The 17,454-nt window shown below is 42.8% G+C and overlaps 1 protein-coding gene across 5 annotated transcripts in view; it reads left to right on the top strand.

Moving 5' to 3' along the window:
* LIMS1 (LIM zinc finger domain containing 1) overlaps positions 1 to 1,770 on the top strand; it is a 151,321-nt gene extending 149,551 nt beyond the window's left edge. For 4 of the 5 annotated variants that reach the window (XM_030921144.1, XM_010368734.2, XM_010368721.2 and 1 more), the window contains exon 10: positions 298 to 1,770. In XM_030921144.1, the coding sequence (XP_030777004.1) occupies positions 298 to 412 (115 nt within the window). In that variant the 3' untranslated portion in view covers positions 413 to 1,770. The remainder of the gene's footprint in view (positions 1 to 297) is intronic. The other variant, XM_030921151.1, reaches the window with a different exon arrangement.
* Positions 1,771 to 17,454: the final 15,684 nt, after the last annotated feature.

The following is a 17,454-nucleotide window of genomic DNA, read 5'->3' on the forward strand; positions in this document are numbered from 1 at the left end:
TTTACATTAGATTTCCTGTTTACTTAGTACTGGATAAAATGTAATCTACAGTCTGTGTTACACAGATGGATGTATAGAACCAATGTATAAGGACTTTTTTTTCAAATGATACTGAATTTATATATGTATATATATCACAATAAGAATTGAGGTTAGAATTATGGTTTTTTTACTAACATTAATATAGATATCATCACCTAGTTGCCTTCATTTAGTTCAGTACAATTCACATTATTTATATATCTTTGTTGAATATGTTTCCACTAATTTCTTTTTTTTAATAATTATTATCTTTAGGAATAAGTTTGTGGAGTTTGACATGAAGCCAGTCTGTAAGAAGTGCTATGAGAAATTTCCACTGGAGCTGAAGAAAAGACTTAAGAAACTAGCCGAGACCTTAGGAAGGAAATAAGTTCCTTTATTTTTTCTTTTCTATGCAAGATAAGAGATTACCAACATACTTGTCTTGATCTACCCATATTTAAAGCTATATCTCAAAGCAGTTGAGCGAGAAAAGGACCTATATGAATGGTCTTATGTCATTTTTTAATTAAAAAAGAAAAATTCATATAATCGTGTTTAAAACACAGATGAAGTCAGTATTCACCTTTGTTAACCCTTATCCATTTGTTGACATGTAGACTGTTTACAAAAAAAAAACATGGTTAAATGTTAAATTTTAATTAAGGCCCCCCCCAAAATTAAATATAACTTTTTAAAATGAAAGGAGTCACCTTCTACATGACTCAGGTGAAAAAACAGTATAAACATTAATTTACTTTGTATTCAAAAGAAAATTCCAACTGCTGTTGGGGAAGGACACAGAAAAAATAACCAACCAAGAAAAACAAAAACAAGAAAAACAAATCTGATACGATCTTAGTATATTTATCAGACTAGTAGCTATAAAGTGAATATACCCATTACTAAGACAAAAAACAGGTGTAATTCAGAACTACTTGATTTTTTTTTTAGTTAAATGCAATCATTATTATGCTTAGTTTTATAACCTGCTCTCCTTGTGAATTCTTCCTTCGAATGATTACTTAACACGGTAGGAATAGCTAGCTAGTAGGATGTCTTTTAATTTTTTGTGCAAAAAAATGTATACCAGGCATTTGAAAATACACTTTACAATATTGGAAAATGAAGTATTTTTAATGTATTACAGCAATTATGTTTCTGAGCTTAACGTTAAGCATGTAATCTTAGGATAGGACATGAGATTAAATTGTATGTAGCTTGGAATGTATTGCTTCAGAGAAGTGAACGTGTATGTCGGTCATATTGCCTTTATAACCATGCTGATATCTGTGCTTTATACATACTCAAACTTGCCTTGCCTTAAAAAAATACATACTGCATCCTTAAATCAGGAATCATAGCCATCTCACAGAATACCAACTAAAACTAAGTGCTTTGAGATCTGAGATTGGTAAACCCGGATTCATTTACCACAGCTATAATGAAGTTTTTAAAAGACTCTCTTCTCCTTTTTTGGGGGAAATCCATTGTTAATTTCTGTCATCTTAGAAGAAAATGATGTTGATAGGTGTTTCAGATTTTCCATTTCAAATCTTATAATTAATTGGATTTATTTATTACAAGTAGGAGGTATAATGACACTCTTAAATTGGAAGGAGGAGTGTTTTAGTGTCTGTTTTAGGTCAAAATTAGTGATTCTACTTTTATCAAAAGTTGAATCCTGAAGTTTCAGGACCACTCTTCCTTAATAAACTTGTTAATGTAAAGCGAGCTTTATGAACATTTAAAAAATGCTGCTGCTGCTTTGTTACTTAAAGAGAAAGTTGCCAAGAGAGACTTCTTAGGGAAAATATTTTGTTTTCCAAAAATTGCTGAAATATTGTTTTGCCATTTTTAAAAAGTCTCAGGTTATTACCACTCTGCCATTAAATATTTGTATGCCTGCATTTTTAAAAATTCTGTGCATGTACTTTATGGAGTACATTCTATTTTTGTTTTCAGATACCCTACAACCAATTATTTTTTTAGTAATCTTTTAGAATTAAAATTATCATAAATGATTGAAAATAATCATCACATAGTTTAAGATTGTATGTATTCAGTAGTTTAAAACAATCTTTGCCTTTGACAGTAAGAATCAAAGTCCCTTCAGTGTGCCTTTGTCAGCTAATATGTGACCAGCAATGACAACCTTGGGAATATTTATTAAATATTATACTATGAATATAGGCAACATAGGACAGGGTTTGCAGTACAGAGTCTTGATGCTAAATTCTCATATACCTCTACACGAGAAATATGGAGCAGGAAAACAAGCATTTACATACATTCTTCATCACTTTGAAGATGCATGGCCTGAACTCAACTGCTTGTGTTTGTTTACATATCAGGCATAGCCAGGCATCTCCTGTAGCTAGAGGTTCCACTGCTGTCTTTGCTCAGTCCTCTTTTAAAATACGAATTAGTGGCCAGACGCAGTGGCTCACACCTGTAATCCCAGCACTTTGGGAGGCCGAGGCGGCTGGATCATGAGGTCAGGAGATCGAGACCATCCTGGCTAACACAGTAAAACCCTGTCTCTACTAAAAATACAAAAAATTAGCCAGGAGTGGTGGCGGGCGCCTGTAGTCCCAGCTACTCGGGAGGCTGAGGCAGGAGAATTGCTTGTACCAAGGAGGCAGAGGTTGCAGTGAGCCGAGATCGCGCCACTGCACTGCAGCCTGGGCAACAGAGTGAGACTCCATCTCAAAAATAAAAATAAAAATAAAAATAGACCGGGCATGGTGGCTTATGCCTGTAATCCCAGCACTTTGGGAGGCCGAGGCGGGTAGGTCACGAAGTCAGGAGATCAAGACCATCCTGGCTAACACAGTGAAACCCCGTCTCTACTACAAAAAAATTAGCCGGGCATGGTGGCGGGTGCCTGTAGTCCCAGCTACTTGGGAGGCTGAGGCAGGAGAATGGCGTGAGCCCGGGAGGCAGAGCTTGCAGTGAGCCCAGATCATGCCACTGCACTCCAACCTGGGTGACAGAGCAAGACTCCGTTTCAAATAAAACAATAAAAAAAAAATTATGAATTAGTGTTTTCTAGAATTTCAACTTGCTAAGCCTCTAATATTTAAGGGTAGTTTATCTACATACAGTACTTTCTTCCCTGATAAGTAGTATCATTGGAGCCCTTAAATACAGGAGAAGAGGAAGAAGTTTAAAAAGTATAAGTGGGCTGGGCGCGGTGGCTCAAGCCTGTAATCCCAGCACTTTGGGAGGCCGAGGCGGGTGGATCACGAGGTCAGGAGATCGAGACCATCCTGGCTAACACGGTGAAACCCCGTCTCTACTAAAAATAAAAAAATTAGTCGGGCGTGGCAGTGGGTGCCTATAGTCCCAGCTACTCAGGAGGCTGAGGCAGGAGAATGGCCTGAACCCAGGAGGCAGAGCTTGCAGTGAGCTGGGATCGCGCCACTGTACTCCAGCCTGGGTGACAGAGCGAGACTCCCTCTCAAAAAAAAAAGAATTGTAAGTGGATTAAAAGAGAAACTTGGTCTAGTTCATAATACTTTTAATAGGGCTTTCCCTGGCTGCTGGAACACTTAGACCAGTAAGCATCTCTTTGTTTCAAGTCCTATAAGACAATTTGAAATAATTCATTGTTGATGCCAAAATTCTATGTACTGTTTTTCTTAGCAAGTGTACTATAATCAGGAAAAATGGGTACAAGTAAAACGTTCTTTGGATCATACTCAAAGCCTTATTAACACTGCGCCTGAATAATAGGTCATTTTGCCTCACTTATTTGCCAAAGTAGCCATTTCTAAGTTAAGGAAATTTTTAGGTAGGCTGATAGCCTTGTATTTCATTTTAGATTGTAAGCTCAATGGCAGGGATACTATATTGATCATTATGTTTTCATATAGCAACCATCACAGTATACTCTTGGTGCTTAATAAATGTTTATAATTATTAACAATAATCTGTTGTATATTGTTTAATTTGAATGGTATATATATATGAAATACATATGAAAATTGAAGTATTCATGAATGTGTAATAGAAACAAGTAAATGAATAAAATGACCTGGTTACTATAGATAAGCCAAATTTTAAACCATCTAGAACAATGGTGTAGTCTTCCTTCTATTCAGTGTAAATGCTCGGTTTTTATTATTATTATTATTATTATTATTATTATTATTATTATTAGGAAAGGAGATACAGGCCAGGCATGGTGGCTCACACCTGTAATTCCAACACTTTGGGAGGCCGAGGTCAGTGGATCACTTGAGGTCAGGGGTTTGAGACCAGCCTGGCCAACACGGTGAAACCTCATCTCTACTAAAAATACAAAAATTAGTAGGGTGTGGTGGTGTGCACCTGTAGTCCCAGCTACTTGGGAGGCTGAGGCAGGAGAATCACTTGAACTCAGTAGACAAAGGTTGCAGTGAGCTGAGATTATGCCATTGCACTCCAGCTTGGCTGACAGAGTAAGACTCTGTCTCAAAAAAAACAAAAAAATAGAGAGAGATACAGCTTAATAAAAAAATTCAGCAAGCCCTGAGTCACTGTGCAGTGTGTTGGGAAGATACCCACTACCAGGGCATTCTTCTTCTAGTGCTTGGTCTGCCCGGCTCTGCATCCACCTTAAATGTAGAGAATCCTGGAGCCTCTGAGTCTTGCATTCTATTTCCTTCCCTGGCGAGGTGAGACAGGTCATTACATCTCCCTGTGGGAGGTATTGGATGGGGTGAGCACAGAGCATGCTAGACCACAGTGGCAGGAGCCCAGGGAGGGAAGGAGACGGGAGGCTTCCTAAAGGAGCTAGATCTTGAGAGATGAACAGAAGTTGGCCAGGCAGGGAAGGAGGATAGGGAGTGGGCATCCCAGGCCCTCTTCCAGTCCCGTTTTCTCTGTTTCTCTTGGTAGCATTACCATCAGTGCAGGCTCCCAAGCTAATAACAGTTTGACTTCAATTCCTCCTCCCTACAACCTACATTTGCCCCCGCATCCGCATCTAACTCCAAAATTCATCACCGCTGCTGTGGAAGGTTCCCAGAAATCTTTATTCTGCTCCTGACTTGCAGCCCCTGCCTGCCTTAGGCTCCCCTTGCTAGGTACTCATCAGTCACCTTGCCCTTGCTGTCAGCCTCGGTTTGGCTCGCTGAAGCAGGATAGTCCAAGAAGTCCCAACTCTGCCATGGCAACTGGTTGTCAGTATGTTTTTCTCTCAATGGCCAATGCAAGTGCCCACAGAATTGTCTTCCCAGATCTTGACCAGCCCTCTTCTAGTAAATGTACCCTTCTCGCTTTTGAGACTCAGCTCAAGTATCACCTGACATGTGAAGCCTTTCCTGACTTTTTCAAGCAACAAGTCACCCTCTCTTTGTTCCCCTAGTTCTTTGTATGCACCTCTGTCTCAGTGGTTCTGATGTGCAATTTAAGTATTGGTTTATGTTCCCACCAGAAGGTTGGCTCCCTGAGGGGAAGGACTGTGGCAACCATTGTATCCTCTGCCAGTCACAGTGCCCAGCCCCCAATAAGAGCTCAGTGATCACTGAATGAGTGAGTGAATACCTGGGCAGTATATATTACGCCCTTGCCACATTCAAGTATTCTAAAAGCTGTTAAAACTAAAAATCAGCACAAAGACCGCAACCAGGGTTTTCATACTAAAAAACAAAAATACCCCTTCCTTGCTTAAAAAAAAAGTCTACTTGGGGCCGAGCATGGTAGCTTACGCCTGTAATGCCAGCACTTTGGGAGGCCACAGCAGAAGGACTGCTTGAGCCCAGGAGTTGAAGACAAGCCTGGGCAACATAGCAAGACCCCAGTTCTATAAAAAATTAAAAATTAGGCAGGTGTGGTGGTGAGACCCCATCTCTACAAAAAATCAGAAAGTTAGGCATGGTGGCACATGCGTATGGTCCCTAGCTACTCTGAAGGCTGAGGATGGCTTGAGTCCAGGTCAAGGCTGCAGTGAGCTATGATCGCACCACTGCATTCCGGCCTGGGCGACAGCGAGACCCTGTCTGAAAAATAATTAAATTTTAAAAAAATCTACTTGGGAAATACTTATAATGTAAAAGCAGGATCTAAAAATACTACACATGATCACAAATACGTGCAAAATGGCCTTTTGAAAAGATGGAGGCAATACATCAAAATGTTACAGAAATGGTTTTTAAATTTTTTGTTTGGAGTTTTTTTTTTGTAGAGAAAGGGAACTCTTCAGATGGTGTTTTCAGCCCAAAATAAATTCTATAATAATAGGAAATATTTTTTGAACGTGCTCTGTTAAATCAATTAAATGCATATGCTACAAATTGTTTTCATATTTTTTTAGCAAAATTTTCCCCATAGATGGAGCCATGCTGAACTTTAGCTGCTTTTAAGCAGCTCCTGTCTTAATTTTTGCAAATTCTAACTTAGTAGAGTTAAAAGTAAAGTCTTCACTCTGATGAACCAGCCACCCTGCCTGATAAAATTTTAGATCTCAGAAGCCATTTACCCTTGCAATAAAAATTAGTGACGTTCTGGCCAGGCACAGTGGCTCACACCTGTAATCCCAGCACTTTGGGAGGCCGAGGCGGGCAGATCACCTGAGGTTGGGAGTTCGAGACCAGCCTGACCAACATGGAGAAACCCCGTCTCAACTACAAATACAAAATTAACCAGGCGAGGTGGCACGTGCCTGTAATTACAGCTACTTGGGAGGCTGAGTCAGGAGAATTGCTTGAACCCGCGAGGCGGAGGTTGTGGAGAGACGAGATCGCACCATTGCACTCCAGCCTGGGCAACAACTCTCTCTCAAAAAAAAAAAAAAAAAATAGTGACAATCATTAAATAGAGAATCTTCTACTTGACCCTGTAGAAGGGCATCAAAAATTGTAATACTGGCCAGGGCACAGTGGCTCATGCCAGCAACTCAGGAGGCTGAGGTGGGAGGATCGCTTAAGCTCAGGAGTTCAAGGCTGCAGTGAGCTGTGACCACGCCACTGCACTCCAGCCTGGGTGACAGAGTGAGACTCTGTCTAAAACAGACAAAAATTCTAATATATCAGCAAAATTGAAAAGAAAAGAAGGAAACCCCACGTTTCAGAGGTGAGGAGAAACTGCCCTGTTCTCTTTGTAAAACATTGAGATGTCTCTTTGGAGATGGAGTGTGAAGGCACAGGTTGGGATCTAGTAGCAAGCTCACTTGTGCTGCCCAGTGTCCCCTGGGAGCTCAAGACATGGGGAGGGTTGTGGGTCAGGGACCACTGAACTCATGATCATGGAGTCCTTACTGGGTAAGGCCTTCAGGTTCAGGCAGTCACAGTACAGTATTTGAAGCACACTTGGAATAAGTTCACTACTAGAAATACCAGTTTCACTTATATGGTCCAAGAAGATCTTAATCCCAAAGACAGTAGAGACAAGCATCATGGAAAGAACAGCTTATAAGGATATTCCTTTTCCACATATGTTTAGCATCATGTCAGACAACATAAGAGAGATTATGTTGATATTAAAGCATTGATATCAATACTTTGAAAATTATTGACATACTTCAATGATTCCACAGTCCCCTACACCAAACCCCACATTTAATCAAGAGGTATTGTGTTTGAACATGAGTTCAAAGACTTTTTTCCAAGACTTTTACGTGTCTATTTTCTCTCTCAAGTGGTAAATTCCACTAGATCCATGTGGGGGATCTAGGTTTCATGCTCCTTATGAGAATCTGATGCCTGATGGTCTGTCACTGTCTCCCGTCACCCTCAGATGGGACCATCTAGTTGCAGGAAAACAAGCTCCGCAGATTCTACATTATGGTGAGTTGTCTAATTATCTCATTATATATTACAATGTAATAATAATAGAAATAAGGTGCACAATAAATGTAATGCACTTGAATCATCCTGAAACCACTGCCCCCACCACCGTCTGGAAAATTGCTTTCCACGAAACTGGTCCATGGTGCCAAAAAGGTTGAGGACCACTGAGCTAGAGTCTTCTTTTTTTTTTTTTTTTTTTTTTGAGACGGAGTCTCCCTCTGTCGCCCAGGCTGGAGTGCAGTGGCGTAATCTCAGCTCACTGCAACCTCCGCCCCTCCAGGTTTAAGCAATTCTCTGCCTCAGCCTCCGGAGTAGCTGGGATTACAGGCGCATGCCACCACGCCCGGCTAATTTTTTTGTATTTTTAGTAGAGAGGGGGTTTCACCATCTTGGCCAGGCTGGTCTTGAACTCCTGACCTCGTGATCCACCTGCCTCAGCCTCCCAAAGTGCTGGGATAACAGGCATGAGCCGCCGCACCCAGCTGAGCTAGAGTCTTCTAATTTTGTGTACCTGTAATGAGAACTGAACTATTTGGAACTGATCTTCCTGGCAACTTCCCTCAAATTATAGGCAAAAATTAGGACCTAAAAGCCTTAAAAAGACCAAAATGTATGCAGATACTCTAAAGTTCCTATCTTTCCTCTTAGAAATATCCCTTGGGCCTTGCTTATCAGCTGCGTACTGTAAATTTTTACACAGCTCTAACAAACTTCCTGAGTTTCCTATACCAAACAGAAGACCGCAGATTAAAAATGGGGAGAGGGTAGACTAAAGGCAAGCAAATTAAAGAGACCCTGAATGTCAGCTGTTGTTTCCAGCCACTGTGCTGGAAGATAGTTAAACAACAATAAACCTTCAGTCCTTGAAAAGCTTATGGTTTACCAGGGGCTATAAGAAGTGCATCAGCGGCCGGGCTCGGTGGCTCACGCCTGTAATCCCAGCACTTTGGGAGGCCGAGGTGGGCGGATCACAAGGTCAGGAGCTTGAGCCCAGTCTGACCAACATGGTGAAACCTCATCTCTACTAAAAATACAAAAATTAGCTGGGCGTGGTGGTGCACGCCTGTATTCCCAGCTACTCAGGAGGCTGAGGCAAGAGAATCGCTTGAATCCGGGAGGGTGGAGGTTGTGGTGAGCTGAGATCGAGCTAGACTTTGTCTCAACAAAACAAAGAAGTGCATCAGAGGCCAGGCACGGTGCCTCACGGCTGTAATCCCAGCACTTTGAGAGGCCTAGGCAGGCAGATGGCTTGAGTCCAGGAGTTCAAAACCAGCCTGAGCAACACAACGAAACCCCATCTCTACTAAAAATACAAAAAATTAGCCAAGTGTGGTAGCATGCACCTGTAGTTCCAGCTACTCGGGAGGCTGAGGGTCCTGAGCCCAGGACGTCAAGGCTGCAGTGAGCCATGATCATACCACCGCACTCCAGCCTGGGCGACAAAGTGAGACCTTGTCTCCGACAAACAAAACAAAAGCATCAGCATATAATGTGATAAGAATCAATGTTAGAAATATGAATGCGAGGCCGGGCGTGGTAGCTCACGCCTGTAATCCCAGCACTTTGAGAGGCCGAGGCAGGTGGATCACCTGAGATCAGGAGTTCGAGACCAGCCTGACCAACATGGTGAAACCTTGTCTCTACTAAAAATACAAAAATTAGCTGGGCATGTTGGTGGGCGCCTGTAGTCCCAACTACTCAGTAGGCTGAGGCAGGAGAATCACTTGAACCTGGGAGGCAGAGGTTGCAGTGAGCTGCGATTGCGCCAGTGCACTCCAGCCTGGGCGACATGGCGAGACTCCATCTAAAGAAATATATATATATATAAATACATATGTGTATATATGTATATATATATAAATATGTTTATATATGTATAAATATATGTATATAATGTGTGTGTGTGTCTATATATGTATGAATGGGATACAGCGATTGCTCAGAGAGACTGGGTGGTTGTAGGGCATCTGCAAAGATTTCCCAAAGGTGGTGATGGCTGCACTGGGGTTTGAAGGACATGGAAGGAGCTTTCCAGAGGGAGAAAGGGGAAAGGGCAGGGGGGTGAGCAGGCTTTTTAGGCAAAGAGATGCACCTGTAAGAAGAGCCTGGTATGATCAGAGAATGGTAAAAATTCTCACTGAGTTGAGGTTAAGCTCTGGTGAGAGAGATGAAGTTGGAGACGGGTGGCGAACGTGGACCTGTGCCTAGCACAGCACCTGACACGGCAGAGGCAGTCAGTAAATATCTGCTGATTAATTGTCAGACATTGGGTGGCTTTGGTGACACTGACAACACAGTGTCTTGTCAGCCAGGAATCAGATCCCAGATGGAACACAGTGTTTTGTCGGCCAGGAATCAGATCCCGGATGGTGGGGGTTTCATCAAAGCCATTCTACCATATGGAGTCCTGCCAAGCAATCCAGGCAACAGCCCTTTATCTCACCGTACTATTGCAACCATAAAAAAGGGAACAATACAAGAAAAGATAGGACATAATAGATGATTGATACCAGAGGAATGGGATAATAATGTGATGGGAACTCAAAGGATAAAAAAAGTGAACACTCTGCAATAGAGTGGTCAAGGAAGTTTTCCCAAAGGGGCAGGACTTGAGCTTGACTTTGAACAGTAAGGGAAAAAAGTGAAGGGACAACCCACAGAAGGGGAGAAACTAGCTGCAAACTAGCTATCTGACAAGAACCAAAAGATAGGGTGGGACATGGTGGCTCACGCCTATATTCCCAGCACTTTGGGAGGCTGAGGCGGGCGGATCATGAGGTCAGGAGTTCGAGACCAGCCTGGCCAATATGGTGAAACCCCATCTCTACTAAAAATACAAAAATTACCCAGACGTGGTGGTGCGAGCCTGTAATCTCAGCTACTCGGGAGGCTGACGCAGGAGAATTGCTTGAACCTGGGAGGCGGAGGTTGCAGTGAGCCGAGAGTATGCCATTGCACTCCAGCCTGGGCGACAGAGCGAGACTCCATCTCAAAATAATAATAATAATAATAATAATAATAATAATAATAATGGGAAAACTCAGAGATGGAATTACATGCACTGGGTGTAGTGTGAGCAAAGGATTCACTTCCTGATACATTCTTGTTTCCCATATAGCTACTGAGGTCATCATTTAGTAATGAATTAAGTGCTTTCTTTTCCAACTCAAAATTTGTCTGCATCTTTACACAAATATCCAGATCTGACACTCTAGGCTTGGGCTAATAGAGTGGGGTGGAGGAGGCTTGGGTTAAGGTGTAAGGTTCCAAGGGCTGAATCGGAATAAATGGTATATTTATCAAAGGAAGAGCAAGGCAAAACCAGGAAGTACAAACCATGGAGGCCTCAACCGAGGTGAGAGGAAAAGTTAGGAAGCCTCAGGAAAGCTCTGAGCGGGGACCCCAATTAAGGGGACAGTAGTCAGGGCGTGAGGTTTGTCCAAGAGAGCACTGTGAGATCAGGACTCAAATTGCTGCAAGAGACCCTATGATTGGGTGGCAGCAGCACGTTGTGGAGATGAGCCTGCTCTCTCAGTCTCTTCCTCTTGTCAGAACCCTTTGCCTCACCCAACACACGCACACACACACATGCACGCACCATGCTACAGAAACCCTTTCTCAGTCTTGCCGTTCTCTCAAATCATGCATTGGTCTTCCCTTCATGTTCAGATTCTTTAAAGAGTAATCAAAGTTCCCACTTCTAGCATGATGAAGTGCGGAGGTCAACAAATCTTTCTAAAATGTAACTATATAGCTGGACAAACCATTTAGCATTCTGTAATTTTACCAAAGGCACAGCACAAATGGGGATGTGTTTAACAACGAAAGCTCGCTGGACGCGGTGGCTCATGCCTGTAACCCCAGCACTTTGGGAGGCTGAAGCAGGAGGACCACTTGAGTTCAGGAGTTCAAGAACAGCCTGGGCAAAGTAGTGAGATCCCTGTCTCTACAAAAAAAAAAAAAAAAATCAAAAAAGGCATGGTGGTACACACCTGTAGTCCCAGCTACACGGGAGGCTAAGGCAGGAGAATCATTTGAGCCCAGGAGATTGAGGTTGCAGTGAGCTGTGATCACACCACTGCATTCCAACCTGGGCAACAGAGTGAGGCAGAGCCTGTCTCAAAAGAAAAAAAAAAAAGAATTAAAGTGAGCCTTGGAGAAGACCAGGCTGTGTGCATGGCATCTTTGCCCAGGCTGCTACCCCCATTTACCCCTGCTGTTGGTAACACACACAGCAGCCCCCAGCAGGGCAGCCTGTGGAAATAAGATCCCCTGGCACCTCGCTGCAGGGGCTGGATGCAAGATTGAGGAAGGTTTTGATTTGCAGCATGGCTAGTTAAGGTGGTGACATCAGTGACCAGGAGGAAGAAAGGCCGCTGACTCCTAGCCTGAGGCTCTGGGCCTTTGGCGATAACCAAATGGCCTGCAGACTAGTCAGGGATGTAAGAGGGAGCTCCAGGAGGTGGGAGAGCCAAAGGGAGCTTGGTAAACTCTTCACACTACCCAAATGGACTGAAGGCTCCCGGCTGGCAGAGATTAGAGCAAGCCCAAGCCATGTCCATATGCCCAGGGCACACAGCCTGTGTCTGTGCTGGTGCCAGTGTTAGGAAGTAAAAGCCAGAACACCACTGCAAATGGCCCGGGGCGTGCCTCCTCTCCATTGCGCATAGAGCCAGCAGCAGATGGTGGAAACCGTATTGGCTTTAACTGATGTTTGACTGACAAACTATGCAGACAAGAAGTGACCTCTAGGAAGCCAGTGTGAAAAATTAAAGCAAACAAATGCCAACAATAAAACTGAGTAATGATCTGTGTGAGTGCACACTGTGGAGGAGACAGGCGTCCTGCATGGAGTCCAGCCAGGAGACAGCACGGAATGCATGGAGCAGCTATTGGAAGACACTGAAAACTAAATAGTTGCAGGCAGCTTTCCCAAGAAGACCAGAACTTGGAGTAACACCAAATCAGTGGTGAGATAACCATGTTTCCCCTATGGTATCCCCTGACTAACTTGGCAGTGGGCACCAGGGTGTAGATAAAAAGAGCTCCAGAAGATGTCTCTATTTCTGGCTCAAGTAACAGGAAAAGGGTCTCCTAACATTCCAAAGGAATCCAGAATTTCGTTCCTCCCCATGTTTCTTTTCCCTATTCTCTCATACCTCAACCCACAAGCAGTCCCACAGTGGCACTGGCACCAGCCCCAAGAGGAGCCCCAGGAGCCAAGACGCAGGCAGGAACCTTCTCCAGTTGACAGAGCTGTGGTCCCAAAAGGGCAGAAACAGCCCATGTTGCTTCTCTTCCAATTCAGTCCTCCCACTGCTTGGTTTCAGGTGTAGACATGCATGGTAGAGCCAGATAACGAAAGCCTCAGTTTTCTGCTTGGAAGACAAAAGAGAGACGCCTCAGCAAATGAAAGCAACAGGGTAATTGCTGAAAGAGAGTTAATCAGTGAAGCAACCCCATTAAGTTGTTTATGAACCCCAGGGCTCATTCTTGAGCTGCTCCCACATAGATCTGGTCCTGTTCAACACACCAAAGGCTGAGAGCTGAACTGAGAGGCCATCACCCACAGACACAACTGGCCACTGGTGGCGCACAAGTGGGACAGAACTGAATAGTCCTGTGAAGACTTTGGATGCTGAACTGACTTTGGAACCACAGACTGCAGAATGGAGGGGTGGGAACTTGTGGCTTGAACCTAAATCAGGTAGATTGCCTGGCCAAAATGAAAATATCTACAATCTCCATAGCATTTAATTTCATTCAGTGATTTTTTAAAGTAAATTTGCAGTGTTTTACAGCCATCCCCAAAATCTAATTCCAAAATACCTCTATCACCCCAATGAGAGACTCCATTCACGTTGGCAGTCACATGCAGTCCCAGATTTTCCCTCCGCCAAGCCCTTGGCAATCACTAATCTACTTTCTGTGTCTTTGAGTTTGCCTACTCTGGATATTTCATATAAATGAAATGATACACGATTTTGTGATTGGCTCCTTTCATTTAGAATAATGTTTTCAGGGCTGATTCATGTTGCAGTATGCATTGGTACTTCATTATGTTTATGCAAAAGTAATGTTCTATTGTATGGCTATACCACATTTTTCTTTGAGACACAGATCTCACTATGTCACCCAGGCTGGAGTGTAGCAGCTCTTCACAGGTCTGATCACAGCTCCTGCATGGATCAAAGAGCGTCACTGCAGCTTCAAACTGCAGCTTCAAACTCTCAGGCTCAAGCGACCCTCCTGCCTCAACCTCCCCAGTAGCTGGGACTACAGGCACATGTGTCTGTGCCCAGCAATACCACATTTAAAAAATCCATCTTCAGTAGATGGAAATTTGGACTGTTTCTACCTTTTATTAATAAAAATAGTACTGCCATAAACATTCATGTGTAAGTTTTCTTTTGTTTTCGTTTTTTCTTTTTTGTAGAGATGGGGGTCTCGCTCTGTTGCCCAGGCTGTTCTCAAACTCCTGGACTCAAGTGATCTTCCCATTGAAAACTCCCAAAGGGCTGGGATTACAGGCATGAGCCACCATGCCTGGCCTGTATACAAGTTTTTGTGTAGACATGTTTACATCCAGTTAATGAACACAGGATGTCTTTCCATTGATTTCGCTCTTCTTTCTTTCAACAGTGTTGTGTAGTTTCCAGTCTACAAGTCTTACACTTTCGGATTAAATTTATTCATAATTATTTTATTATTTTTGATAATATTATAAATGGAATTGTTTACTTAATTTTATTTGAATTGTTCATTGCTAGTGTGTAAGTAGACAACTTATTTTTTTTAATTGACCTTGTATGGTACAATCTCTTTGAACTCATTTATTATCACTGATAGTTTAGATCTTTTTTTTTTTTTTGAGGTTTCATTAGGGTTTTCTATATATAAGATCATGTCATCTAGAATAGGGATAGTTTTATTTATTCTATTCCTATTTCAATGCCTTTTGTTTGCATTTCTTGCCTAATTGCCTGGGCTGGAATATCCAGTACAGTGTTGAATAAAAGTGAAGAAAGAAAGCATCCTTGTAAGTCAAGTTTTTGTTGTGTTTTGTTTTGTGTTGTGTTGTTTTGACATGGAGTCTCACACTTTGGCCCAGGCTGGAGTGCAATGGCGTGATCTTGGCTCACTGCAACCTCTGCCTCCCGGGTTCAAGCAATTCTCCTGCCTCAGCCTCCTGAGTAGCTGAGATTACAGGCGCCCACCACCATGCCTGGCTTATTTTTTGTATTTTTATTAGAGACGGGGTTTCATTATGTTGGCAGGCTGGTCTCGAACTCCTGACCTCGTGATCCGCCCACCTCGGCCTCCCAAAGTGCTGGGATTACTTACAGGCATGAGCCACCACGCCCGGCTGTAAGTCAGTTTTTATACCCCTTCTTTCATCCCTGATTTTAGTAATTAGAGTCTTTCTTTTTTCTTGGCCAATCTCAAAAAAAAAGTTTATCAATTTAAAAACTTTTTTCAGGCTGGGCGCGGTGGCTCACTCCTGTGATCGCAGCACTTTGGGAGGCTGGGGCGGGCCGATCACAAGGTCAAGAGATCAAGACTTTATCTTGGCTAACATGGTGAAACCCCGTCTCTACTAAAAACATCCAAAAAAAAAAATTAGCCGGGTGTGGTAGCAGGTGCCTGTAGTCCCAGCTACTCGGAGGCTGAGGCAGGAGAATGGCATGAAACCAGGAGGCGGAGCTTGCAGTGAGCCAAGATGGTGCCACTGCACTCCAGCCTAGGTGACAGAGCGATACTCCATCTCAAAAAAAAAAAAATTTTTTTCAAAACACCAACTTTTGCCTTTGTTGATTTTCTCTACTGTTTAAAAATGATTTTTAAAAAATTTAACGTGATTAAAAAAAGATTTACCAACTTAAGCTCTTTTTTTTTTCTTTTTTTTTTTTTTTTTTTTGAGCCCGAGTTTTGCTCTTGTTGTCCAGGCTAGAATGTAATGACACAATCTCGACTCACTGCAGCCTCCGCCTCCAGAGTTCAACGATTCTCCTGTCACAGCCTCCTGAGTAGCTGGGATTACAGGCATACACCACCATGCCCAGCTAATTTTGTATTTTTTGTAGAGACAGGGTTTCTCCATGTTGGTCAGGCTGGTCTTGAACTTCTGACCACAGGTGAACACCCACCTCGGCCTCCCAAAGTGCTGGGATTACGGGCGTGAGCCACCGCACCCAGCCCAATTTAAACTTTTCTTTTTTTTTTTTTTTTTTGAGATGGAGTCTGTCACCCAGGCTGGAATGCAGTGAGTGGCGTGATCTCGGCTCACTGCAAGCTTGCCTCCCGGGTTCATGCCATTCTCCTGCCTCAGCCTCCCGAGTAGCTGGGATTACAGGTGCCTGCCACCACGCCCAGCTAATTTTATTTTTTTTTTCTTTTTGTGTTTTTTTAGTAGAGTCGGGATTTCACTGTGTTAGCCAGGATGGTCTTGATCTCCTGACCTCATGATCGGCCCACCTCGACCTCCCAAAGTGCTGGGATTACAGGTGTGAGCCACCGTGCCTGGCCCAACTTAACCATTTTTAAGTGTGCAATGCAGTAGCCTTATGTTGTTGTGCAATACATCTCCAGGATGTTTTCATCTTTTATTTCTATTTATTTATTTATTATTTTGAGACATGAACTCGCTGTCACCTGGGCTGGAATGCGGTGGTCCGATTACAGGTCACTGCAACTTCGAACTCTTGTGCTCAATCAATCCTCCTGCCTCAGCCTCCAAGGTAGCTGGGGACTACAGATGCGCATCACTGAACTGGGTTAATTTTTTTTTTTTTTTTTTTTTGGAGAGAGAGAGTCTTGCTTTGTTGCCTAAGCTGTTTTTGAACTCCTGGCTTCAAGCAATCCTCCCACCTCAGCCTCCCAAAGTGCTGGGATTATAGGAGTGAGCCACCACTTGGCCCAACTTTTTATCTTTTAAAACTGAACATCTATACCCATGAAACAACAACTCTCCATTTTCTCCTCCCCCTAGTTTCTAGTGACCGCCATTTGATTTGCTGTTTCTGTGAATTTGACTACTTTAGATACCTCATATAAGTGGAAGCATACAGCATTTGTATTTTTGCGACTGGCTTATTCCACTTAGCATGATGTCCTCAAGGTTCCTCCATGTTACATCATGTAACAGAATTCCTTTCCTTTTTGAGGCTGAGTAACATTCCATTATGTGTATACACCACATTTTGTTTATCCCCTCATTTGTTGATAGACATTTAGGTTACTTCTGCATGTTGGCTGTTATGAATAATACTGCTATAAATATGGATGTGTAAATATCTCTTCAAGACCCTGTTCTCAATTCTTTTGGATATACGTCCAGAAGTGAATATGGCAATTCTATTTTTATTATTTTGAGAACGCATCAAATTGTTTTTGGTAGTAGTTACACCTTGCACTGCACAAAGGCTCCAATTTCTGTACATCCTCTTTAACACTTGTGTTTTCTGCTTTTTTGACAGTAGACATCCTAATGGGTGTAAGATAATGTTTCCTTGTGATTTTCATTTGCATTTCTCTAATGATGATTAGGAATGTTGAGCATCTTTTTTGTATTGTTTTGTTTTGTTTTTGGTGTTGGTTTTGTTTTGAGACACGGTCTCATTGTGTCACTCAGGCTGGAGTACAGTGTTGCGATCCTGGC

This window comes from Rhinopithecus roxellana, chromosome 17 (assembly GCF_007565055.1).
Source record: "Rhinopithecus roxellana isolate Shanxi Qingling chromosome 17, ASM756505v1, whole genome shotgun sequence".
NCBI lineage: Eukaryota > Metazoa > Chordata > Mammalia > Primates > Cercopithecidae > Rhinopithecus > Rhinopithecus roxellana.